The 25,527-nt window shown below is 53.7% G+C and overlaps 2 protein-coding genes across 8 annotated transcripts in view; both read right to left on the bottom strand.

Annotated features, from left to right (window-relative positions):
• Positions 1 to 648: 648 nt before the first annotated feature.
• On the bottom strand, positions 649 to 3,641 carry Setd6 (SET domain containing 6, protein lysine methyltransferase). Of its 2 annotated transcripts, none has more exons than XM_076915696.1 (7): positions 3,563 to 3,641; positions 3,286 to 3,316; positions 3,067 to 3,208; positions 2,761 to 2,955; positions 2,521 to 2,638; positions 1,268 to 1,675; positions 649 to 1,127 (listed from the first exon to the last, which is right to left on the bottom strand). In XM_076915696.1, the coding sequence occupies exons 1-7, from the start codon at positions 3,587 to 3,589 to the stop codon at positions 822 to 824; spliced, it is 1,227 nt and encodes a 408-aa protein (XP_076771811.1). In that variant the 5' UTR covers positions 3,590 to 3,641; the 3' UTR covers positions 649 to 821. The 2 variants fall into 2 exon arrangements, with proteins under 2 accessions (XP_076771811.1, XP_034378350.1); XM_034522459.2 differs by having other exon boundaries at positions 1,268 to 1,410; positions 1,495 to 1,675; positions 3,286 to 3,604.
• Positions 3,642 to 4,417: 776 nt separating this feature from the next.
• Positions 4,418 to 25,527, bottom strand: part of Ndrg4 (NDRG family member 4) — a 37,817-nt gene continuing 16,707 nt past the window's right edge. For 2 of the 6 annotated variants that reach the window (XM_034522293.3, XM_034522291.3), the window contains exons 2-17: positions 22,417 to 22,511; positions 19,631 to 19,675; positions 13,066 to 13,171; positions 12,706 to 12,826; positions 12,560 to 12,622; positions 12,335 to 12,395; positions 10,729 to 10,815; positions 10,584 to 10,640; positions 10,218 to 10,321; positions 9,573 to 9,629; positions 9,442 to 9,493; positions 8,663 to 8,710; positions 8,477 to 8,512; positions 8,298 to 8,349; positions 6,938 to 6,976; positions 4,418 to 6,144 (exon numbers count right to left, since the gene is read on the bottom strand). In XM_034522293.3, the coding sequence (XP_034378184.1) occupies positions 5,990 to 6,144; positions 6,938 to 6,976; positions 8,298 to 8,349; positions 8,477 to 8,512; positions 8,663 to 8,710; positions 9,442 to 9,493; positions 9,573 to 9,629; positions 10,218 to 10,321; positions 10,584 to 10,640; positions 10,729 to 10,815; positions 12,335 to 12,395; positions 12,560 to 12,622; positions 12,706 to 12,826; positions 13,066 to 13,171; positions 19,631 to 19,675; positions 22,417 to 22,494 (1,161 nt within the window). In that variant the 5' untranslated portion in view covers positions 22,495 to 22,511 and the 3' untranslated portion in view covers positions 4,418 to 5,989. Of the gene's footprint in view, positions 6,145 to 6,937; positions 6,977 to 8,297; positions 8,350 to 8,476; positions 8,513 to 8,662; positions 8,711 to 9,441; positions 9,494 to 9,572; positions 9,630 to 10,217; positions 10,322 to 10,583; positions 10,641 to 10,728; positions 10,816 to 12,334; positions 12,396 to 12,559; positions 12,623 to 12,705; positions 12,827 to 13,065; positions 13,172 to 16,120; positions 16,308 to 19,630; positions 19,676 to 22,416; positions 22,512 to 25,527 lie in introns of those variants that run through there. The other 4 variants (XM_034522294.2, XM_034522295.2, XM_034522292.2 and 1 more) reach the window with 4 other exon arrangements.

Below are 25,527 nucleotides of genomic sequence, written 5' to 3'. Positions count from 1 at the left end.
CTGGGGTTCTGCATCACCATGCTTAGGGTGTATAGCAAGAGTCAAAAGGACTACTACAGCTGCTGCTTTTGTAAGGATCAGGATCATGAATGTTCCGTGAACAGCTGGGCCCGTGTTTTATTTTGTAGCCTTTGTAGTTTCTGGGCCTTAATCAGTTTTCATGTATGTGTGAAGACGGTAAACATTAAAGTCATGACATGCATGCGAATCCACTGTGCCTTTCTCGGTAGCAGCAGCCAGTGCTGGTGATAAAAGTGGACAGCCCAGTCACTACTTAATGACCAGATTTTCCTATTACTACTTGATTCTTTGGGGTCCTGTTACTGTATAGCCCAAGTTACCCGTTTCTTACCTCACTGGCATATTACAACCATCCCCAGTAAGGACATTTTTGTACACCATTTTTGTCTCAACTATAGAGGAAGCTGTTGGAGCAAGAAAATCTGTGGGGTTAAACTATATTTAAAAACTTCTTTAGGTGTGGTGGTGGGGGGGGTTGTTTTGGTACTAGTATTTGAAACAATCCCACTTATGATTTGTCCTTGAAAGGTGAGTTGTAACTGAGAGTCAACTTTAGGCCACTAATAAGACTGCCAGTCCAGTAAGTCTGTCATCCTTCACGGGGATGTGCTAAAAGAAAGGTTGAACTTCTCAAAGTTGAACTCAGTCCATATTTATTAAGTTCTAAAAAAATATCATGGGTTCTTAAGTCTGCTGACCTTAATCCAAAAGTGCTTGATTTTGTCTGACTGCCTAATTGAGTCCCTAGTTTCCTTCCTTCCCAAGCAACAGAACAGGAGCTTAAAGGGTTCTCAGGAAACCTAACTTGTGAGTTCCAACAACCGATGCAAGATCATCTTCTGACCATAGCGGACCTGTAGGGCTTGCTGTTCCCGCCAGCTCAGCTTGGCATAGTCCTCCTTATTACTGAGTAAATCTTGCTCAGTTTTTAAGTCTGTGGCATAGGTCTGTAGGGTCAGCAGAACACTGTCTCGAAGAAGCTGTTTCCATGATTCTCGGAGCTTGGGGATATTTGTGATTGCCAGACTTTCATCTTCGGTCTCTTCCTCTCCCCATCCAGCCCGCTCTTTATAGTCTCTGAACTCCTCAGCAGGCATGCACAGGACCTAGAAGGAACTCGGGCCCTTTAGTTGGGATGTGCTATCTGTGAGCTTCAAGACAGCCATACCACTGTAGGGAAATTAGGTCCCCCTTGTCTTTGGTTTTATTCTAAATAACACCACCCCAGACCTTGTCAGTCCTGTACCTTAAGTGTGGTGGCTAGCTCCTCCTCCGTCAGCACCTCCTCACAACCTATCACAAAGGCTCCCTCTTCCCCTACCATCTCCCGTTCGCACAAGAAATCCCAGCGTTCATGCAAGAGCAGCTTTTCAGTTTGATCCTTTGTTCCTATAAAGTGATGGAGAGAGCTGACATCAACTCCAGCAGGGTGACTGCTGTCAGAGGTACACAGACTGGAATGGGCAGACGCACCCTGCAGTGCAGCATCTCGGACTGTCACCATCTGAATGTCAGCCGTGTCATTTGTGTTGTTGGGATAGGGCTCGGCAAAGCCATACATATGAATCAACTGCCAGTTAGCCATCTGCCCGTACGTGTTGAAGATTTCATGACCTTCACGAATGGGCTGAGTAGCCACCATCCGGAGAGAATCCTGGATTAAAAAGATAGAGCTGGCACCACACCTTCACCCCCAGCCTATGAAGACCACTTCCCTCTTGGAAGATCCTATTGAACTGTGGGCTGAGGCCACAGACCATTTGTCTCTTGCTAAGTTCTGTATTACTGAAGGGAGTGAAACCAACTTTGGAGGTCAGCTTAGTATGTTAGGGGTATCTGCCTACTTACCTACACTAAGCTTTAAAAAAAAAAAAACAGGCCTTCTTCAAAATAGAAATGGAGGCAAAGAATGAGTGAAAGATCTGCTGGCACTGGAGAACAAAGCTTGACATGTATAGACTAAAACTGGAAGCAGTGGGCCTGGATCTTCTATCCTGCCTCAGCCTCCTCAGATAAAGTTATACTCAAATCACTGGCCAATTTTTACATCATATCGACACTAAAGTGGGCTCTTACTATACCTCTGGCCCATGAACATCCTACCTCTTGAATAGTGCTGAACTACTGTTAGTGATGCTCTCCACATGGCCTGAGGTGACATGGCAGAGCAGGCAGCTATTCCATGGACTTAGTTTGTCCACGCCGGGCGGTGGTGGCCCACGCCTTTAGTCCCAGCACTTGGGAGGCAGAGGCAGGCGGATTTCTGAGCCTGGTCTACACTGGTCTACAGACTGAGTTCCAGGACAGGGCTACACAGAGAAACCCTGTCTCAAAAAACAACAATAAAAAGTTTGTCCACACCATCTCATTGTAACATAGCAAAAGTACACAGGAGAGTAGCTAATCTCACCGCATTTTCACCTAAGTAGGAGACTGGAGCGCAGTGATTGGACTTGGAATGCACACAACCCTCCCGGGGAGGGATAGGGGTCCACTCACTGCAGAGTACTCTAGATTGGCATTGTGACTGGCTGTGTGGTTTAGTATGTCTGCAGCAGGCACCATCAAGGGGGAGTTGGGCTCCTCCTCCTCATCTTCCTCCAGCGGTTCTTGAAAGCTGCCGCAGAGAGAACCCAGCTAAGGCCCAGTCTTGGGTGAGGGACCTGGTCTTGACTGTTCTTTGCCAACTTCCCCCTCAAAGATGAGGGTCTGCTCCTCCTCTAGGCTTTAATCACTCACCTATAAGCCATCACAAGGGCCACGAGCTGGTGATAGAGTTCCAGGGAGCGAACAGTGGGGCTGAAGAGATCGGAGTGAGCCTCCATGAAGGGCAGGACGATGGAATAGTATTCGCTACGAATGTTCACCAAATCCTTCTCCACGGCCTCTGGGACACCTGTACCCTTTAGGAGGCGCAGCCGCTCTTCCTCCGGCCTGCAAGGACAGCCCACCCAGAGCCCATCACAGCCTGCCGGTACCCAATCCCCAGAGCAAAGTAACTGAACAAAGTAACGGGTTCTTGCCGGCCCTTCCCTCGGCTCTCACCAGAACATGGGATGCTCCAAACGCCCCAGCTCTGGCCAGAGCGCGAAGTAGGGGCTCCAGGGTGAGGCTGGGGCCTGCAGCTCGTGGAGCAGCGCCAGCAGCAGCGGCACCCACCCCGACAGGCTCTGCAGCGCGTCTCGCTCTAGGGAAGACACCGGGTGAACGTCCAAGCGCGACTTCCTTGCCAGCCTCAGAGCCAGTCCCCTGCCCCTTACCCACCTCGCTCCAGCAGGCCGCTGATGGAACAGGTCTGGGGAGACAGAAGCGCGGAGCGCGGCACTGCAAACAGCAGCTCCCCGGGCTGCACGCTCTCCCGCGCCACCATGCCATAGCCGGCCACCGTGCCCTGCCGGCTCACCATCACCTTGGGACTCAGCTCCAACCCTACTCGCGTGCACCAGCTCAGGAAGCCGGCCACCGCGTCGGCCTCGGGCTCGCCGCCGCTGGACCCCGCGGGGAGCGGCCGGGGCGCGGCGAGGGGCGAGCAGCCACTTACCCGCGCCCGCTTGGCGGGGGCCGCCATGCTGCGAGCAGCCGCGTCCTCACTGCGCTTCCGGCGCCGCAGGACGCGAGCGGAAGGGGCGGGGCTTCGCGTCCCTACTAAAGGGCTCCTGTTTAGGAGTCGCGCGTGCGCGATCACACCGGCGAGTTCTGTGCTGCCTCCACCCTAGTTCTGGCTGCATCCCCGAGAGCGGGGTGCGGTAGTGACCGAGAGAGGAGACAGGGAGAGGGAGACTTACTAACCTTTGCTTTTTACCTTCTGCATAAGATAGACCTTACATTTTACTTTAAAAAAATAGCCGATACAGTATCAGGTAAATGAATCATGGTAACATGGAGATTTGGTAGTTTAATTCCAGTACTTGAGAGGCTGAGACAGGGGAATTACTGGGAGTTCCTGGCAAGCCAGGCAACAGAATGAGACCATATCCCAAAGCAACCAAAACCAAGCAAATAAAAAGTGGTGTGCTTTGAAGAGGTCTTACTGGCTAAGATTTCTGCTCAACTGTGATAACAGTGTTAGTGTCAGGATTGGTAAAATTATATCTCTCAATCAGCCATCATGTGTGAACACCCTAATTCAATCTCTATCACCGCAAAAGGAAAAAAAAAAAGTTACCCAGGGTGGCCTACACAATCTTAACACCCAGGACTCTGAAGTACGACTGTTGAGTATTCAAGACCAGCCTGGGCTACAGAATGAGACTGCTCAGCCCGCCAACACAAATGTGTGTAATAGGCACTGATGGTATAGAGATACACAGAGAAACGATTACTATCCTTCACCTATCTGAGCCGGAGGCAGCCAGGAGCTGTTCAGCCTTCTCTGTGACAGGAAACACAACACACATGCACTTAATTTCTTTATTATTCTGCACACTTAACTTTCTATATCAAGGATTTTTGTTTTGCATTTTGTAATCTCAAACTCTCTTATCAACCACCAGAATACACAAAATTAGGCTCTTTGTACAGAGAGGAAAAGTAATGAACCCCATTAAAAGTTCATCTTGACCAAAGGGAAGACAACCATCAACGGAAAACCACATACAGGAGGACCTGATATACATACGTGTATATATATATATAATGTATAGGTATTTATAGATATCTTAAGAACACAGCAAAAAGATGTCCAATACTTGAAGTGCTATCTACAGTAAGGGATTAATTCTACCAGCTTTAAACAGTCACATTCAGTATTCACGGAAGCACGTGAGTAAACAGAACCGGGGATGGGATACACTCCATTGGACTCCAGAGCAGTCTAGAAATGGCTTACAGTTACAGAAAGGGGCGGCATGTGCCACAGATACATGGATGTCGGTGTCCTCTTGTCTCAGAACACTCACACACCACCACATACATCACCCTTCCCCCATATTCCCACATAAGTGCTCTCTCTTCTCTGGGGAGTGACACTGAATGAAACCAACAGCCAGGCTCAAACCATCACTCTGGGCTGTGAGAGTCCACTCGGCGAGATGGCAGACATGGTTGTGGGCTGTAGGAGCCTTTGTTCACCTCAAGGATGGCCCATTTCCCACCCAAGGACCAGGCAATCTCCAGCCCCTGCAGCAAGCAGAGGTCATTTCATGTGTCTTGGATCTTTCTAACAAGCTCACTTCTCAAGTAATGTCTGTGACACACTGGCCCAAGTTGACCAGGGCACTGTGACAAACACTTGGTGAAATCTAGGACAAGAGGGACCGACCTACAGTACCTGCCATTCTCAGGGACTACACACAGCATACAAAGCAATCAACATTTTACCTCTGCCAACAGGGGTAAGAGACCAGGTGACCTTTCCCTCAGGATGGGACATGGCCCCGTGGTGGCAGAGTATGGGGGTTCCTGCCCCCATGTCAGGAGGGTTCTCTGTACTTTTCAGCCTGGCTGGCCTTATATCACCTGGCCTGCCCAGAGAGCACCAGGAAAATGTCTGTCTAGAGCGCCCTCTTGTGGCTACCATCCTCACGACTGTCACCTCTCATTAGAATAGGTGTGCTTGATGTTACAGGAAAGGGTCACAGGAAAGCGACACTCTGAGGTCCAAGGCTCCCCACTGCCCTGGCTCCCACCCACCATCTTCAAACCCCACATCTGCTAGCTCCCTGGGTGGGCTTTGCTTTCTTCAGTACTGTATCCTCTACCCTGGCCACCCCAGGTGGGCAGAGAGGGGCCATATCAACCAGTGACATTGAGACGGAGTGTGTAAGGCAAGCCCCTCACACCATCTAAGACTGTTGTGCTGTGCTGTCCTAAGGTGGATCCCCTCATTTTTTTTTAAATAAAAGAGAAGTAACCCCATTTCCTTCCCTTCACTCTCACAAAAATAAAACTAAAGGGCAGATGAGCCTGTGCGGAGACGGCAGTGGGACCTGGGGGCAGGTAAGCGGGCATCTTGGGCAGGACGAGGGCTTCAGCAGGACACCTCCATGGTGTGGTTGACCTGGCCCATCCCTTCACTGCTGTCTGAGTGGGCACAGGGCTGAGGGCGGCTGCCATCCACAGAACTGGCGCTGGTGAGGGATGCGGTACGTGAGCGTGCAAGGCGGGTCATGCTGGCTGAGGGCACTGTGGATAAAAACAGAGAGGGTCCTGAGGACAGGCAGGAGGTACCAGCAGGAGGGAAAAAGACAACATAAGCAAAGCGGCCAATGAGACCCAGTCTTGCCACACACAGAGGCCCATCCGAAGCCAGGGTGCTGGCACTGGCTAGGCCAGGCCAAGGCATGCAGGGCCAGCCAGCAATGGTGAGCAGGCCAGATGGGCTGCAGCCAGCAGGATCCTAGGTCACAGCAGCTACCCAGAGCTATGGCCAGAGCAGGGCAGGTGTCTATAGGCACCCTGAGCTGGGATAGGGAGACACTGTGTGGCCAACTAGACCTGCAGCCAAAGAGTGACTGGGGGTGGGGAGGAGTGGAGGGGCCACAGCAGGACTGCTTCTGTGGAAGGCACAATCAGCCACAGACTGCCATGAATCTTGCCTCTACTGTTGTAGAAAAGGCCAGTCCACCTAGAGGCTGGGCAGGCAGGGAGCAGACATCACGTCTGCAAGGCAAACCTAGTACTGTGTTCGAGGTTCTGCCTCTAACTCCCAAAGCTCTGGAAGCCCCACAGCCCACAGCAATCCAGAAACAAGACGACTGCTCTGAGACCAGTCAGCATTGGGTCCCACACGGGACAGAGCCCTCAGCAGATCAGGGTCTGTGGAAGAGCAGGCATCCTCTGGGGCTTTGAGCTGAGCAGAACATGAGGAAGTTCCACACCACAGCAGGACACAGTGTGGCTGCAGCACTGCAGAGGAGCAGGGGAGGGGCAGGGCAGGGCAGGGCGTCCATGCATCAGCAGACAGGCCGTGGGCTACCTGCTCCTCCACTCAGCCTTCGGTCCTTCAAATGTGCAACTGAGAGGAGACAGCCAGAGAGGGCAAGGGTGGGGGAGACACAGAACATAGTGAAGATTGGGCCAGACCGAGGGCACAGAGATGGGCCGAGAAGAGACGGACAAGAGAGGGCCAGGGTAGGGCTAACCTGGGAAAGCCCGCTGCAGCAGCCCATCCTAACAGCACTGTGGAAACCACACAGCAGGCCTGACTGCAGTCTGGGGATTCTCACTCTTTCTCATCTCCAGCCCAGGCTGTGGCTTAGGCCCACAGGGGCCACATCCTAGTGCTCTCACCCCTCACTCCCAGACTGAGGAGGCCCACACAAGCTCCCAAAGCCCCTCTGACTCCTGAGGTGCCTGGTGTAGTTCCCTTGAAGCTCAAGGACACACTCTAGTACCCACAACTCTTGCTCCTTCCCGGCCTCACAGATGTCTACCAAGCGCCAAGATTTCATGGGGCCCAGCATGGCGTTCCAGTTGGTTGGTCCTCCCTGCCTGTGTGTGCCCCTCTTTACTCCCTGAGAGGCTGGCAGGGTGGAAAGCTATCCTATTTGCTGTCCCAAAGAGGTGCGAGCTCCAGAGACTAAAGTGTTTAGTGCGGGGCACCGAGTAAGGGAGAACGGTTTGCCTCCTGGCAGCTGTGTGTTGGAAAGAGGAGACCCGGAGGTCCAGGAGGCAACACGGGAGCCACTGGAATCGTGTGTGTGTGTGTGTGTGTGTGTGTGTGTGTGTGTGTGTGTGCGCGTGTGCGCGTGTGCGTGTGCATGTGCGCGTGCGCGCGCGCGCGCGCATGTTAGGTGCTCATGGGCAAGGGCCAAGTCTCATCACTGTTACCTGAAGGAATGTTCCAGGAAGGATGGGGACAGAAAGCTGGTTTAGCCCTTGTTCCTGGAGGAGCCTCAGCCTCCGTTCCACAATTCTGGATGTGCTAAAATTCAGATGGTCCCCTTTCCCTTCTAGTTCCAGATTCCATGGGCTTGAGTGCTACCCTTCTACTATGACATAGGGTCTTTGAGGCACCCTAAGCCCACTAGGTGTGGGTGACTCATCTGAAACAGTCTTCCCTACAGGACCCGGCCTAGCTACTGGACCCTCAAGGGCTGGAGGAAGGCTTCTCTCCCAAACAGGTCCTCACACTGGGCTCAGAACAGTGCCTAAGGCTCCACCCAGGCAGAGAAGCTGGCTGGAGCCTGGGACACACACCTCATGGTGTTTGCAGAGGCCAGGGAGAGAATCCCAATCTCTGGGGTCCAGGTGACAAAGAATACACTCACCCACAGACTCCCTGGCACACGGGTAATGTTCCTATCCCTGCCCGGGGTGGGTGGAGATATACTTACTATAGCCCATGCCTTGCAGGAAGTATTTGAAGGCCTCAGTCAGCTTCCCTGGCTGCAATTAGATGAACAGAACATGCTTTGATCGGCTCCCTGAACTAGTGAGGAGGACGGGGAACCCTTGCCCCCCAACCCCACCAATAAGCTGGGTGACACAAAGGCAGGAGGCCCCGGAGTCTTACCTGTGTCACCTGAGGAAGACCGCCAGAATCTGCCATCTGAAAGGAACAGAGCAGGGTGAGCTGAGGGGCCCTTTCCCAACACCTCAAAAGACTGAGCTGTTCAAACACTGCCCCTGACCCCATGCTGTGCAGCAGACCCCTCCCTGCAGCTGAGCATGGGGTGGGGGTCGGGTGGGGGTGTCTCACCTTCAGGAAGGTCGTAGTAGTTGGGTCCAGTTTGGAGTTACACTCAACCTGGGGACAAGGAGCCAGCTGCAGCAATACCCCTGCTCCACTGCTTAGGCAGGTTCTGTGCCCAGAGCAGGGAGGGGAGGGAGGAAAGGACAGGCCCAAGGCCTTTCCTCCCCAGGCTTTTTCCTGCTAGGGTTTCCTGAGTCCCTGGAGGCCTGTTGGTCTGAGTAGCCTGAAATTGCAGCCATAACCTCAAGTGGGACAGGAGTTTAACCCAGAAGGGTCACTCTAGCAGGATGGAGCAACACGGGGGGGGGGGGGGGGGGGGGGGGGAGGCGCTGTCTGGATCAAGATGGCTGGTGCAACCTACACTCTACCCTCACCGCCTTCCTCTTCTGAGCACCCCTGGGCTTCACAGCATCCAGGCATCTGTGCTCAGAGGCCCCCACCCTGAGGCTGCCTGCTGCCAGGGTTCCAGTGGAAGTGGTGACAACGCACTGCCCCACAGTGAGCGCCTGGGTGTTTCCAAGGCGAGTACTGATGTCCAGGACTTACTTATGGGTCCCCTTTTGGAAGAAGTAGACCCTGGGCTCTAAGCTAGAAGTGGGGAGAGGGGAGAGACCACTAGGCAGCCTGGCCCTAGCCTTAGTTCCATCCACTCTCCAGGCCTCTTCACCTGTATGATGGGAACGGGTCCGGCCCCAATGCATAGCCAGGTGCCAGATGGGAAATTCATCCCTCTGTGCCTGCCCCGGGTGCTAACCTCCCTCCCCGGTCAGGACAGCCACACTCACCACCCCGTCCTCAGCAGGTGCATTGTCCCCGACTACCAGCATCACTGGGCAGCTGGAGACAGAGGAAAAGGGTCATCTGGCCTGGGTTTGAGGCAAAGGCAGGGACTGGAGGGAGGGCAGGAGTCACTCACCGGAGCGTCTTAGCATTGGGCACTGTCCCAGGCCGGTTAATATCAAGGTCTCTACGGCTGTGGGGGAGGGGCAAAGTTAAAGAGGGCATCCTGGGGGTGGATCCCAACACCGCCAACTGGTGAACCATCTTGTCCAGACCTTGCTCTGCACACACAAGGCCATTTGGATTCTCTATCTTGATTCCCTTCCAGAACCCCCCACCCCCACCCCGTACGTGACATTTCCGTCCTGCACATCCCTGCTCTGGGACCACACATATGGCGGCCCTTACTAAATATGGCACCTAGGTCTCTCTTTGTCACTGTACTTTTCCAGCAGGAGCTTCCTCACTGAAAGTTTGCAAGAGCAAAGACACAGCGGGGTAGGCTACCTTTGCCGAAGAGCTTTCCAAGGGGAGCCCACAGCCTAATCTGACCTTCTGTTGTGCAGGACTGAGCATCCAGTCCTGCAGTGGGGAGCAAGGGCTGACAATTCTCCACCCAGCAAAGAGCAAGAACCAGTGACTAGAGTCTGTGCTGCCCCTGCGCCCCTCAGCTCTGAGGAAGCCACACCCTTGCCAAGAAGCTACCCTCTCAGTACATCTACAAGCTGAGGGATGGCGCTGCCTGCCCTGGGCCCCCTGTGGGGGATGGGGACACCCGCACCTGTTGTACATGTTCCAGAAGAGCTGCAGGTTGGCCTGGTTCACCACGTTTGAGATCTGCTGCCGGTAGCTCTGCACCAGCTCCGTGTTGTTCACCAGCTCCTCCTGGGCACGAGAGGGTGGGAGGGGGCACACACAGGCAGAAGGGCAGGGGCAAAGGGCTCTGAGAGGCCATGTGAGAGGAACCTGGTCCCACTCCCAGCAGGAGTGGTCTAGAAGGCAGAGGAGGTGCCTCAGGAAGGGAGAGGCTTCCCGGAGGCCACCTCAGAGAGGCACCCAGCCCTGCTTGACCTGCTTGACCAGTGCTAGCTGAGCTCTAGACTCTGCTCCTAAGCACACCCCACATGCAGTCTGACCCACCACTTACCTGGCTGAAGAGATGGGAGAGTACGGTATCTGGCAAAGTGCTGGTCAAGCCAGAGAGCTGCAGGAGGGGGGTGAGGGGGAACCAGAGTCAGACCTGTCTCAGCTCACTGATATCGGGGGCCAGGTCATGTGGGCCTGGTGCTCACCTTGGTGGCGGCCCAGTCAATCCAGCCTTTGCCGTTGGGGTCAATGTTCATCAACACCAGCCCCTCCACCAAGTCAGGGAAGATGAGCTGGGGGGGGGGGTGAGGAGAAAGGCAAGGCAAATTAGGCCGTGTGGTAAGGTCCTCAGGTTATCACGGATGGGCTGACTGGGTAGAGTGGTCTGTATAGGAAGTCAAATGCCAGAAGCCCTGCGGATCTTCCCCTCTGGGATCTGCCCACCCCTAAAACTTCCTTATGCGGGCTCCATGGTTACAGCCACTTTTTAGGCTTTCTAATGCATGTGTGTGTGTTTGCGTATGTGCGTGTGGTTCTGGGGGTGGGACCCAGAGCCCTACCACTCGTCCCGGCAAACGCTCATTCATGAAGCCGCGTGTCTTTCTAGTATTCTGATTTTGAAGATGTTACAGACTGAGTAATTAATACCTTTAAATCTTGCTAATTTTTTACAGTGTGTGTGTGTGTGTGTGTGTGTTGTGTAAGGAATCGAGACTCTAGTGGAAACTGGTCTTCTCCTTCCACTATGTGGGTCCAGGGGATCAAACTCAGGTGGTCAGGCTTGGTGGCTCCTCTACCAGCTGAGCGGCTCATCAGCCCCGTCTTAAAACAGCCGCTCCCTTCCTTGCTTTTTGTGGCTGTGGAAGCTCCCGTGGTAGAAGACAGGAAACCAGCCTTTCAAAGCCAGCCTGTGCTGCCTGAGCCAGAGGCATGTGTGTTCTGTTCAACTGTCAGCCAGTGTGGAGAACAGGAGACGCACACATACGTCAAGCCCTGCAGTCGGTCTGCAGAGTCTGGAGTCGTCTACAGCTAACAAAGTGACTGACTGCGTTGGAACAGAAACTGAAGGTGGAGATTCTTTTTCAACAATAAATGTTTGGACCCTGAAACCGTTTCTGGTTCTAGAGATGAACTTCCCAGCCTAGCTTGTGATTTCTGAAATGTGGTTCTCTTCAAACCTCAGAACCAGAATGTAAAGTGTAGTGTTTGGTTAAAAGACCCATCTGTGTCCATACAGCGCTGTATCTGCTGGGGACAACTTCTGTTGGTGGACAGAGTGACCGCTTACAGTGTCACTAACAGGAATTCTGGCTTTGGAGAACAGTGAAGCCAGCGGTAGCGACCAGTCTTCTGAAGCAATGCACGGGGAAGGAACTGCCTTTTCTGTTTTATTCTAACATTATGATTAGTGTGTGAAGCATGTCGCAACTCATGGACAGCTCTATAGAGTCCCTCTCCTCCTCCGTGGGTTCCAGGGACTGAGCTCAGGTCGCCCGCCAGGCTCACGCGGCTTACTTGTTGATCCATCTTGCCATTCCATCTATTTTAAAGATTTTTTGAGCAGTGCTAGGGATGGGACCCAGAGCCTCACCCATGCGAGGCCAACACTGTCAGAGCCACGTCCCTGGCATCTCCCCTCCCCCACCCCCATTTCTTTCTAAGTTAATTTCTTTGGAGGGAAAAAGAAGGAAAGGGCTTCTCTCAGCAAAACGGAAGAGAGAGGAGGAGGAGGAGGAAGAGCAGGGAAAGCCCTTGGGGCCCAGGGGTCACCCTCTAGGCCTGGCCGGGGGTTCTGAGGGTGGAGAAACTCACCGCAAACTTGGCCAACACATAGGCTCCGGCTCCCACTCCAATGCCAATCACGTACTTGAACCTGTGGTAGAGCAGGGCTGGTCACTCTATGGCTGCGTTGTCATTTCCCACGAAACTCAGCTAGAGCACATCTTGCCCACCACCCTCGGCCCTCAGCCGAAGTCAGTCAGTACTATGGGCACCTCCTATCCTACAGCCCAGAGCCGGGGGCTAGGAGGGACTTACCCGAAGTGCTGTACCACACTCGGGAGCATGGCAGCCAGCTGCTCCATGGAGGGGAACTGGTACCTGTAGGTAGAGGGCAAGTTCAGGACCTGGGTACAGTGAAGGCACAGGGATGGGGCGAGTGAAGAGACTCTGGGGACACCTACCCCTGAGGAAACTGTGACGCTCCCACCTGCTGCCCGGGGGCATCCACGTGGCACACCACAAAGTGTTTGGTGATCTCCTGCATATCCTCAAAGTTGAAGAAGGTGTTGAAACACAGCTTGTCTGCAAAGACACACCTCTTAGAGGTCAAAAGTAGAAGACAGGCACCAAGGATGCCAGGGGCCCTGTGGGCTGGCAGGCAGCTAAGGCAGGCTGGATGGGGCAACGGAGAATCTCAGGCCAGAGGCTAAGTCCCAGAGGGGAGTGGGAACTGAGACCTTCAGGACAATGCAAGGAGAGCTCGATGCTACGGGGGTTCAAGGCAGGAGCAGCCAGGTGGATCAAGTCGCAGATGCACTTACGGTTGAGACCCACATCATGATAGGTGAGGATGGCTGGCCGGTTCCCTTTGGGAGAGCCCCGGATCACTACATGCAGAAGGCCATAAGGCGTCTCGATGTCATGTTCCTGGAGGAGACAGATGGCACTGGACACTCTGGTTCTTGGAGAATGAGGTGGTGGAGCCCCTAGCCAAGGCGTCTTTTGTTATAGCACCTTAAGTCACCCCCACAGAGGACAATTAATGGAGCCTTGCTCTCAGAGGTGTTCAGCACAGGGACAAAGTCCTGACTCTCTCTACAAACCCACCTGCCACTGCCAAGCCCCTGCTCTGCCTCCAGCCTGCTGCAGGGTCCCAGGAGGACAGTTTTCTCCATCTCAAGGAATCCTCCCAAGAGGGCTCTGCCACCGCCGCCCAGGCCCCACCCCCACCAACACCAACAAGGTGTGCTCCCTTCCTGCAGAATGGCCTCTGCCATGCCTAGAAACTGCAACAAACACTTCCGTGTCGGCCATATCCTGCTCCTAACCCACACGCCGGTCCTCACTGCTACTCTCTCAAATTCCCTGCGCTCTGGTACAAATCTCCACAGCCTTCCTCAGGCAGGACAGGGCTAGACATGCCTGGCCCCCAAGGTCTTCTGCAGTCCCTACTCCCAGGTCCTAAGCCAGTGCCTTTGACGCTGTTGCTCAGGTCTAGTCCTTCAGGGGCACCTGGTTCTGTGTGACTTTGAGCAGGGCAGGCAACTTCTCAAATCCTCACAGGGACTCTGTGGGAGCTGCGGTATGTAAACAAGGCCCAGAGGAGGAACTGATGCACCTGGCACCCCAGAACCTTGAGGGGACACCCTGCTGACTGGATTCTTTGCAAACAGGTCATTCCTGGGCAGTCAATCAGGAAACTCCAACGGCTTGGTCAGAGTTGAATATACTCTTCTTTCCCTCTACCACAGGAGTCCTGGTGTCATTCACTGCCAGTGTCCCAGAGCTGGAGCTGGGGTTGCAGTTGCCAACAGGAGAAAAATGGCAAGTGACTGAAGACTGACTGTGTGCCAAGCTTCCTATCTGCCACACAAGACAGAGGGAACCTAGACTCCATTTTGCAGACAGGGGCACTAGCTTCGGAAAAGCCAGCTTCCCACAGACTGGCTTTCTGGGTCCGGTAAGACAGGTGCAGTGTCCACAGTGTGTTTCCAGAAGGACATGATAAAGTATAGAGGTCTCCATGATGGTGGGCCACACCCTGGGATGCAGATTCTGCTGGGAGGCCTGAGCATCTTCCTGTGGTCTTCAGTTAGGCCCAGGCCCAACCCAGCCTCCGAGGCCTGTCCTCCCTCAGGACCCATTTCACCAAGAAAAGCTTCCTGTTCACTGGTGTCTGACACATGCCACCTCATTTATTCCTGAATGGACCCCAGCCCTCTACGGTTGGCTCTACAGGAAGACACAGGCCCACAAAGGCTAAGAGACTTGCCCAAGGTCGAGCCTTGGGTTGATGAGATGCCAGCTCGGGGCCTTGGCTCTGCACCAACGGAAGCATTTTCTGAGGGGAGGCCCAGGTCCACCCAAAGGACCTACCTCCTAAGCAGGTTGTCCCCACCCCAGCCGCCTGCTTTTCTCCTCTGGGGTCCCTGCTATGGTCTCTTCAGTGTTCTCTTGTTCTTGCTCTACAAGGACACAGGGACCTGGGGACTCTCCAAAATCATACCTCTACCCTCTGGGTGCGTGAGGAAGTGTCTGCTCTCTGCTGTCAAGTGGTCTGCGGTCCCTTCCCAACCCTGACATGGATGCCCAAGTCCTTATCCCTAGTCAGATACCATCAGTTGAAGCCCTGGCCTTGCTAAGTAAGGCTCACTCCCCTGGTGGAGAAGCGCTGGCTTTGGTAAGGTCATGGAGAGCTAAGGGAGGGATGACAACCAAATTTCTTGTCCTGAGGCCTAGTGACCTTGACTGAATGTTTCCAGCAACTTCTCTAACACCCCACCCTCCCCAACCCTGGGCGAAGAACTCAGAGGTAGCTTGTCAGACAGAAGCTGGGCATCCCTGCCCCTCAGGGTGCTGACTAGAGAAGAAACAGGCCTCAAGGGCCACAGCCCAGCTGACTGTCAGCCCCTCCACTGCTGGGGTAAAGTGTTCTCATTGGCTCCTGATGACGTCAGAGCACCGCCCCCCAGGTGGGCGCTAGAGGGATGCATTGCGGCAGGCGGCAAGGGAGGGGGCTTTGACGTCCCCTTTCAGTCTCTCTCCTCAGCAGTGACCTTGAGGGCTGGGGAGAAGAGGGTCAGAACAGGGCTCTGACACACCATGGTGGTGGCTGTGATAGATTTGTATTCAGTGGATTCCTGGGTAATCCAGGAGACAAGGTCTGCATGGGAGGGTAGAGGCAGATGAGGACCGGACAAGAAAAGGAGGGATGAGTGATGTGGGGCCTGGAATGCAAATTTGCCCTCACATCTCCCTCCTTGAAGAAGAGCATGGGGCTTGGGTAGCTGTTGCTCCTCCCCCATGGCAAGAGGAGGTATCCTGGGGCCCCACGCCCTGGCAGCTCAGTGCCCCAGCCTTGTCTTTCCCACCCTGTAAAAGAAGCAGCACAGCCTTTCCTTGACTCTTCTGAAGACAGAGACTCCCACCCTTCAGCCTGGCACTGCAGAGCACTGAGGACAGACACACATGCAGCTCCTTATGAAGACATGACACCCTGCTGCAGCCATCCGGCATCAAGACAATCTCCCACAGACAGACCCTGCAGGCACAACCCTGACAGATGCTAGGAACATGCCAGGGGCTCACAGAAGGCACACCAAGCTGAAGTGACCCCAAGCAACTAGGCGGACACCAGCGTTCTCGCGTGAGGCAGAGAACCCAGGCCAGCAAAGAGGTCAGTGGGCTCACTGTATTTCCCAGACACCAATAACCATCTTATCCGTCCCTCCACCCAGGGGCTCAATAGACCAGGAAGACAAGCATCCCAGCAGACCCGTCACCCCACGGAGCAGGAGGACACCCTGTCCTCTGTAGGTCACAAGGATGCCCCAGCCTCCCTGCCCATCCCACAGCGCCCCCTGGACCCTCACTCACCCCATCCCAGCACTCCGGCATCTTGCCGAGGAAGGGGATTTGCTGAACCAGAAAGGGCAAACAAAAAACCCAAGTCACTCCGTCTGGAGGGAGGGAGCAGCTTGGGTGGGAGACTTCAGCTCTGTGGTGGGGCAGAGCTCTGGTGATTTTATACACCGATCCTGGCCCTGCCCAGGCTGGTCCCTCCTCCCTGAAAGGCTTCTGGGCAGCTACTTGCTCACTCGGAGCCCTCGCTCCCACATTGGCTGTTAGGAGACAAACCTGGTTCTAATTGGCTTACGAGGGTTAACCCCGCCTCACTTCAGCCCCTCCCACCCTAGTCGCACAGCATCCTGACGGTTCCCAGCCCCTGCTGCTCCAGGGTGCTTAGCACTCTGGCACCGTCCATCAGGTACAGCTGTATTGTGGCTCCCGTAAGCAGCATCTAGGGCCACACAGGTACCCCTGCATCAAGCACACACAGAGAGAGGCGCCTCTCTCACCATATGTATACTGATGCAGGGCTAGACCCGAGAAGCTGGACATGCAGAATTGCCCCAGCGCTTGGCTCTATTCCCCTGGAAGCACCGAGGTCTTGGGAGGGCCCTAGCCCCAGTCTCTAGAGTCCTGACTCCCAAGCCCACCCATCCCAGCAAGATGACAGCCTAAGTCACTTAACTGCCCTTGAGGACAGCTCCTGGATTGTCTCTCCCCCTGGGCATCGCCCACTCTACCTATATGGATGCCGAGGCCTGGCACACAGCCCTGAAAGTGAAGTTTATGGATCTGGAGGGCTGGGCAGACTGCAGGAGCAGAGGAACAGGAGGGCCAGGCCCTCCCTGACCTCACACTCCTGTAGGGGCGGAAGGAGGGAAGTTGACATGCTTGTATCCCACACATGCACTCCAACTAACCCTGTGTTCTGAAGCCAGTCAGTATGAAGTCCAGCTCCAGTCTCTGGAGAAGATCCCCCAAGGCTACATGACGTATCTACCTGGATAGTGAGGCTCCGGGTGATAAGCTGGTCTGAGGCACACAGAGAGGGCATACAGAGGAGCAGGAAGCCAAAGGGAGGTGAGGAAAGGTAGGCCAGGGAGGTGACAGAGGAGGCAGCCCCTCTAAGAAAACATGAGTGACAGGGAACATGGTGGGAGCTGGCTGTCTGTGCCCCCATTGTCTTCTTGGTAGAACACTGTACTGCTGGTCCTTACCATCCTGCACCCTGGTGGGTCCCACGGGAAGGTGGCCAGCTCCCCACCCAGGTGCCTGCTGACCTGCTTTGCAGCAGTCACGTGACCTGATTTGCAGTAGTCACGTGCACTAGTCCTAGTAGCAGCCTCTCTGTCTTGGATACCGACAGTTTTCTCTGTGCCAAGCCTGACCAGACCACTCCCAAACGGACTCACGGAACAGTGTGTCCCTGGCCCTCCTGTCCTGCTCTGCCCCCAAAGACCTCTCATGAGTCTCTCAAGGGAACAGAAAGGTCCTGCCACCAACTCTCATTCCCTGTGGTCCCTGACCAATCCATACCCACTCCTTGACTAACTACGGAGGGGTTTCCCCTTCTCTGGCTCCAAAGGAAGATGATGACCCAACACTGGCCTCTTCCACACTACCTGTTTCTGCTCAGCTCGTTGGCTTCAAACCCTCAGACCCGAGGCCAGGCCTGCTGCAGCCAGCTATCTGCAGAGTCCTGGGGGCAGGGTTTTAAATTTCTGCTTCTGAGACACAGAAGCCTGGGAGAAAGCACAGGAAGCCCGAGGCCCAGAAGTGAGAGCCTCTGAGGTGAGAGGTTTTCTCACTCAGGAGAGAGCAGTGGTGCTTACATCCATCTCAGCGTTCCAGACCCACAGCGTGACCACAGGGAGCAGACGCTGGTGTTAGGATGCCCACAGGCTAGACTCTACCTGAGTGCATTATCTCACTGAGCACCCCAACTTTTCAGACCTGTGGCAAGCTGCCCTACCTCACAGCTAGAAGCCACAGCACCAGGGTCCACATCAGGCAGTCTACTATAGCTGTGTGCTGTGGCTGGCTGGGCCTTGTCATGGTCACCGGGGGTGTCTAAGCACTGGACCCTTGGACACCATCCCCTTGCAAACACTACTCTGAGCCACTTGCTTCACCATGTAAGACGAGCAGTCTGGGAGCAGCGTAACGGTGGTGGGGTGGACACCCCTGGACCTGTGGTCTTTTGTATTTTCTAGTTTCTTTGTCTTGCTTCTTTCACCTGCAGCTGACCCTGTGATGGCAGAGACAGTGACACTGCCTGCCACAGAGAGGCCCCGGCTGTGGCTCAGGTAACAGCCATCTTTTGAGGCTGCTTTTCTGTAAAAAGGAATACTGAACACAACCCCTCCCTATGTAGTGTTCCCGGAGTGACAGGAGGATTCCTTTAGAACATACTGCCCTTCACCAAGCAAGGGGTCTTGAGAACCAGGCTCCCAGCATCCACAGTTGCTCTAGTTGCCCAAGGCTTATCTACCTACCCCCTTCCCCCAACCCTACTCTCACTTGAAACACAGGACAGAGACCCCAGGACAGGGCCTGCTCTGGTTTCTGGCTGTCCCTTCTAAATAGGCTGGTCTGCCTGACAGCCACATTCCCCTAATCCTTCTCAGGGGCTCCGGTTAACCCCCCCACTGCTGAATCCTTCAGCTGCGGCCTGTGATCCCAGAGGATGTGGGCATGGGCATATGGTCTGCCTAGAGCTTCCCTTTGCTTCCCTTCGTGTCCTTGAAGAGGCACATGACCAAGAGAGCAACACAGAGGCTGGGATCCTCATTCTTGCTGGCTAACTGCTTGGGGGGGGGGAGGAGTCATCAGGGAGCACCACCTCCTGTATCCAGACCACAAGACTGCTCTGTGGAGACTGATCCAAACAGAGGTCAAATGGAGAAGAGGGTGTGGCCTGGAGGTGACTCCATCCAGCAGGGAAGAGGGGGCTTGTCCTATTTGGACAACCAGTGGAGTCTGGGAATCCAATAACCCCGTTTCCCTCTCCGTCCTATGCTTGCTGTTAGACATATTCTGGGACCAGGAAAGAAACCGTTCCTAAGGGGCTCGGGGGAAAAATAGCTGGCCAAATGAGCAGAATCATCACGTGAAGGAATAAAAACAAAAGAGTGAGCTCCATTTTCATGGTACCTTTGGCATCAAACTAAAGAGGACATGGTTGCCCAGGCAACAGCTGCTATGGAAACAAGAGTTATTTCACAGTCAACCTAGCTTTCACTGGAGGAAAATGCTGATTCAGATGACAGCAGCCCTTGCTCACTCTGCACACTCATTGCTGGAGGCCTCTGCCTCCTTCCCAACTGTCCTGTTCACAGAGGGTTCAACCCCTTCACTGGGCAGGGGGGAGCTGCTGTGAGCCATGGGGGTGGTCATCAGGCCATGATGTGGCCTGCCGTTGCCACTAGAGACTGGGACATACAGATTGGCTAGTCCTCTCCTCTATGACCCAGTTCAGTGTGAAAGAGGTCCAGACAGATATGGGTCCCATATTTGAGAGGCTGAACCCCAACCTACCTTCCAGTCTGTGTCCACAACTGTGAGGAAGGCGTCAGGGTTATCCTAAAAAGAGCAAACAAAGGGGGGGGGCAGGTTAGCCCAGCTCCCAGGGCTCTGCATAGAGCAGACCGGGCTGCTGATCTCCAGTCTACATTCATGCTAACAGAAGTTACTCATGGGTTACCCAGTGCAAAGATTTCTATCTTCTGGCTTAACAGGGAGTCTCAGGGCTGCACCACAGACAGAGAGCACTGGGATCTCTGCCTGAGTTCAAGAGGTGAAGAGGATGATGGAGGAGCCAAGAAATACCGTGACTGCCATGCCCAGGGCAGGGTGGGTAAGCTGAGTGTCCTGGCCTATGGATACTAGGTGTGGTCAAGGCCAGCAGCACTGCCCACTTACTCTCTCAAACCTCAGATCAATGTGAAACTGTCAGGGGCATCTTTCCTGCCTCTGGACTCTGGGTACCATGATGGGGGACCATATCTAGCCATGTAAAAGCTGGACTAGAGTGGGCTCCCAAACCCAATCTGTCTTCACAAATGAGGGGCGCACGGCGCAGAACACACCCACATAGCACTGCAGGTACTTCTAGCATTCGGGACAGTGGGATGGAAGGATCTCAAGTCCAACGCCAGCCTCAGCTATGTAGTGAGACCTACTGATTCTTCCAAGGTTTCGGGGAGCTACAGGGGCCAAGGGAGGGAGGGCAGCCACTTCAGGAACCCCTTAGGAAGGGGGTAGGGCTGTTCACTGATGATGGATTCCCTTCACCCAGCTCCTTCAGTGAGAGGGCTGAAAAGCAAGTGGGAAGGTAATTACATTGGGGAAGGAAGGAGGCGGGTTCTGTTAAAAACAAAATCTGACAGAAAGGATGAGGCAGATAATGGTAGGGTGTGCTGTGTGCTCTCGGGATGTTGGGGGCTCAGGAGATAGGAGTGTGGGAGGGATAAGGCCTACAAGCCAAGAGACAGCAGAAAAATGAGCAGACATGAATCTCTGGGTGCCACGGGAGGTATGTGAGATCACAGCAAAGGGCAGGAGAGGGTCGGGATGATAGGAAAGCCCAGGAGGGTGAGGAGACCAGCGAGGTGCGGAGAGGGAGCAGTCAGCATCTCACAGAACCCATGACTCTGCAGTCCTCAGAAAAAACTAGTCTAAAGTGGCATATAGAGGTGGAGAACTATATAGAATACAGTCACCCTCCCACCTCTGCATCAGCTATACAGCCTTTTGTAGGTACCAGAGCCCACTTCTCTAAGATGACATTTTATTTGCCCAGAACCCATGATTCTCTTCTCACACAATTTAAATCAGCTCTGGATTGCCTACAACACACCTTCTAGAAGACAAATGTCATGCTATACTCTGCTGTTAAGGGAATAAGGACAAGAAAAAAAAGGTGATTTTCCCTGTCTACTTGTATCTCACTAACTGAAGCTCTGGCTGTGGATACAGTGGATATGGGGGGGGGGTATCTCTGGATAACAAGAATGTGGACCTGGCAAACTACAGCCATTCAGAACACAAACAGGTCAGGCAGAAACTGCTCGCAGGCTGCTAAGGGACTCTGCCAGCATTAAAGACCGAGGAACAGCAGCTCCCAAAGACAATGCACGGTGCAGCTAGCTGACACCTCAAGGACTTTGCTGGGAGTAACGAGGAGGCTGTGCTGGGTGTTTTGCCCCTTTGGAAAAGGCAGAGACCACTGGGTCCCCAGCAAGAGCCTTGTCCTGCCTCAAGGACTGAGGCCCCCGCATGAGACTGAAACACAGATCCAAACTCCAGAGAGGCAGGCTATGGCCCTGGTGGCACGAAGTGAGAAGACTGGGTACAGCAGAAGGAAGAGGGAGGCTGCCACAAACTGGAAGCAAAGGACTGTGAGTCAGGACAAAGGGACAGCAATATGCTGCAGGAGGCTGAGAGACCTGGCCACAGGCCAGGCCAGCCTGGGCTTCAGGGTTAGGGTCTGATAGCCTGGCCTATGCATTCCTAGACTAATGTTTCTCCACAGAGGAAGCAGCTGGCAATATGGCAGATACACTCAAGGTTCAAGGAGACCAGGAAGGAGGGAGGCAGGGCAAAGAGAAGACAATCCCTCAGTATCAGGAATAAACACTGCAGTCTCAGAGCAAAATAGCAGCCCCTGGAGAGTCAGTTCTGGATGGTTCTGAGCTCACAGGGAGGTTCTTCTCCCCATTACAACAGGCAGGACTGCATAGGACTATTTTGTGTGTTTTTAAAGGGTTGTACTGCAAAGGAAGAAAAGCGGGGACAGGGGGAGGAGGCTCCCACAGGTAACCTAGCAGGAGGATTGGCTAGGAACCAGGAGCAATGGAACCTGGGTTGAAGAGTTTGCCAAATACATAGTTCACTTCTGGTCCCACAGGCTACCCTCAAATACCTGGGAGTTATGTGTTAAAGGAAGGACCAGCCGTGTTCTGTTCAGGGGCAGGGCTATGGTCTCATGTGGCTGGATTCCCCGGAGCTCTGGCTAAGCCACCTGATCCCAATCCTTGCTGCTTCTTCTGGAAGTAAGTTGGGAAGGTAACACGGAGCTAAAGGTGGAAGGCTCTAGGCTCCTGCCTCTCCCAGCTGCAAAGCAAGGTGAGCGGGGTGCATACCCAGCGACATGGGCTGGGCACTCAGGCTGGCCCTGCTACATTTCTCAAGGAATGAACATGCCAGTTCGGGGTGGTTCCGAGCTCACAGGGAGGTTCTCCCCCTTACAACAGGAAAACACACAATTTCCATTTTCACCACAAGGTGGCGCTCAGCCCCAGGACCTGGAAGGGGCGACTCACCAGCTCCGTAACATCCTGGCCCCGGAGCAGGGGCTTCTCCTCAGGAAATCGCAGCTCCTGCAGCCCTGCCATGGTCATGTCGTGGAGCAGAAGCCCTAGGAGAAAGGGAATAACAAGGTTGGCCCTTGTTCTGAAGCTGCCCAGTGAGGACATCACAAGGCAGGGCTGCTGTCCCCCGGGGATCACACCTGATCTCTCTCCAAGACCTGCTTAAACCAAGGACTATTATACTGTATTTGCTCTTTTCAATTAAAATCATGTTTTGCAAAACCAAGCAACACAAGATGATCTTTTAAAGTTCCAAACAAAACCCTGCATTGATTGTGACGCAAAAGGGCTCTGTGGAGAGGCAAGAAAGAGGAGGGCTCAAAGCTGCCAGGAGTTCCTACCAGAGGTTTTGTTATACTGAGGCTGACAGGATGGGAGGTGAAAGCTCTCTTTCCTGGAACCTGAACAGGGCTTGGCTTAGGACAGAAAATACACGTTATCTCAGCAGCAGCCATCAGAGAGTCCTGGACCCTGATTCCGGTAGATACAGAAACTAACAACCTTTTAGGAAGAAAGGGTCACACCTAAACAGTGTGTAAACGTGTGTACACATTTGAGCACGTTCTTCTCTCTCACTTGGCATAATGGCAGAGATAGAAGATACCCAGGAGGGAAACCAGTCAAGGAATTGCCCTAAACATTCATTAAGACACATATTCAAAGAAATGCAGATTAAAATGAGATATTCTGGGCTGGAGAGATGGCTCTAGCGGTTAGGAACACCAGCTGCTCTTCCTGAGGATCTGGGTTCAATTCCCGGCACCCACATGGCAGCTCACAACTACGTGTAACTCCAGTTCCAGGGGTCTGACACCCTCACAGACACGTGTGCACGCAAAACACCAATGCACATAAAATAAAATAAATTAATAAAATACTTATGTCACCTCTGACACCTATGTTCCCCTGGAGGTCAGTTTTGCAAAAATGAATGAAAATTCCTCAAAAGGTTCAAACTATGGACTGGGGACACAGCTGGGATATAGCCAATATGGATTACCAAAAAGGAAAAAAAGAAAGCTATCCTGAAGAGTCACATTGTCAGATTCAGCAAGTCCCACCCCTGGGGGAGACTTTGTAAGGAACCCAGGGGGTGCCTTTTTTTTTTTGTTTTTGTTTGTTTGTTTGTTTGTTTTTTCAGAGACAGGGTTTTTCTGTGTAGCCCTGGCTGTCCTGGAACTCACTCTGTAGACCAGGCTGGCCTCGAACTCAGAAATCCACCTGCTTCTGCCTCCCAAGTGCTAGGATTAAAGGCGTGAGCCACCACCGCCCGGCCAGGGGGTGACTTATAGGCTCACTTAGCTTTAGGAATGCTTACCAGTGTCACCATCAACAGAAAAGCCGGAAGAAGTCAAAAGCCCGCCTATGGGCTACTAGATTCATACGTTACTTTGCTAATTTGACTAAGATTATTTTAAATCATGGGGGAAACGCTGCATAACAATAAAACACAGCTAACAGGGCCGGGGCGAAAGTGCAGCAGGTAAAGCCATTTGGCACCAAATATGACAACTAGAGTTCAGTTCCCAGAGCCCACAGAAGCAAAGGACAGAACTGAATCCCATGTCCTCTGACGCTACATGCATGTCATGGTACATGTATAACGCAGGTGATAAATTGTTTCCAAAGACCCTGAAAGGCTGCACATTACACAATCCCCAGGAGGGAGCATGGTGGAGGGGAAGCTGGGGCAGGGGGTAGTAAGTTCAAGGCCATCCTGAGAGACACTGTAAAACCCTTACAAAATAGTCATGATAACTAGTTTCAGGCGTTGCCCCTGTAGCGGTAGATGAGAATTGAGAAAGGGTGTCCAGTCTGAAGTGTGCTGCAATCAAAGGTGGGTGTCACCGCAGCCTGGCCCGATTCCTCTGTCCTATAAGGCGGTTCAGAGCTTATAAAGTGCCTACTCTGCTATCTCACTGCACAGTGATGAGAAGTGAGGAGAGGCTGGATGAGGCCTGCCTGGATGCCCGCTGCTCAGTGTCCGTGCTAGAATACCATACCACCTAGAGAATGAAGGGACGGTTCCTGGACACCTGGCTTCCTTTCCTCCTCCCTTTTTAGCTCTGTCTCCAGCTGTTCTTAGTGGTGAAGCCCCCAGACTCCGCCTCCTGCACTGGGTCTCCAGCAGCCGGCTGCTTAAAGATGCCCTTCCCTAACCCTGTCCAGAGTTTTCTTCCTACAGAAGGCCAGTGACTGAAGTCAAAGGGCCCAGGCCTGGATGGAACCCATGTCCAGGTGTCAGCTCAGCACCTCCGTCCTAACCCTCAGTGCAGCAGGAGGAGGATCTGTCACCCTAAGGCCCTGGATCCCCACATGATCACACCCTAAGCCCTGCTGAGCTTTCTTTCCAGAGTTTCCCGGGAAACTAGCTAATATGGTGCAGATGGCTGTATTTTTAGAATGGTGTCCTCTCTCCCCCCTCTGCCCTTTCTTCCCTTCCTTTCTGTGGTGTGCACACTCATCCATCCACCCCAGCGGGAGCTTAGCCACCTGAGAAACCTCCTGGTTTCTCAGGACTTTCCTGGCCACCTGCCTCCCTGACGCCCACCTCAATTCAAGGCACCGGGGTGTCCTGTTCTCCCCCACCTGCTGTGAAACCACCTGGAGATGGTTCTCTCTAGGGACAATGCTATTAAAAGGGCTGAGGGTGGGCAGTGTGGGGACAGATGGTCTGTGATGGACAGCAGAGAGGAAGGGGTGGGGAGAGACACTGAGAGAACCTAGCGAGCCTCCATCCCTGGGAAATGGGCAGTGAAGCCTATTCAGGGGCTTCTGGGCAGAAGCTAGAGTGACATTTCCCCTCAGGGTAGCAAAGAACATTCTTCCTCAGAAAGTTATACTTTTCTCCCCATGACAGCTGGGGGACAGAAGAAATGGCTGTTTTTCTTCCCAGTGGCGGCAGGTGGATGACAGGCATCCTGAGCCTGAAAATGCCACCAGGCTCTTCCTTCTTGCTCCTTCTCCTCCAGATAATTAATTTCTTAGAGGGCTCCTTAAGTCCCAACAGGCCTGGGGTGACCCCCGACCACTTACTGTGCTTAGGTCACAGTCGTGGTCCCT

The sequence above is a fragment of the Arvicanthis niloticus genome, chromosome 18 (assembly GCF_011762505.2).
Source record: "Arvicanthis niloticus isolate mArvNil1 chromosome 18, mArvNil1.pat.X, whole genome shotgun sequence".
Classification (NCBI taxonomy): domain Eukaryota; kingdom Metazoa; phylum Chordata; class Mammalia; order Rodentia; family Muridae; genus Arvicanthis; species Arvicanthis niloticus.
This window is presented reverse-complemented; position numbering and strand designations above follow the sequence as displayed.

Bases quoted from the DNA above. Each gene is read 5' to 3' on its own strand.
- Setd6 (XM_034522459.2), bottom strand. From the start codon at position 3,589: ATGGCGGCCCCCGCCAAGCGGGCGCGGGTAAGTGGCTGCTCGCCCCTC. The intron at 1,676-2,520 runs GTGAGTGGACCC...TTTTTAATCCAG, and splicing joins CCAATCTAGAGTACTCTGCA to GATTCTCTCCGGATGGTGGC. The intron at 1,128-1,267 runs GTACAGGACTGA...AGTTCCTTCTAG, and splicing joins AGCTAGCCACCACACTTAAG to GTCCTGTGCATGCCTGCTGA.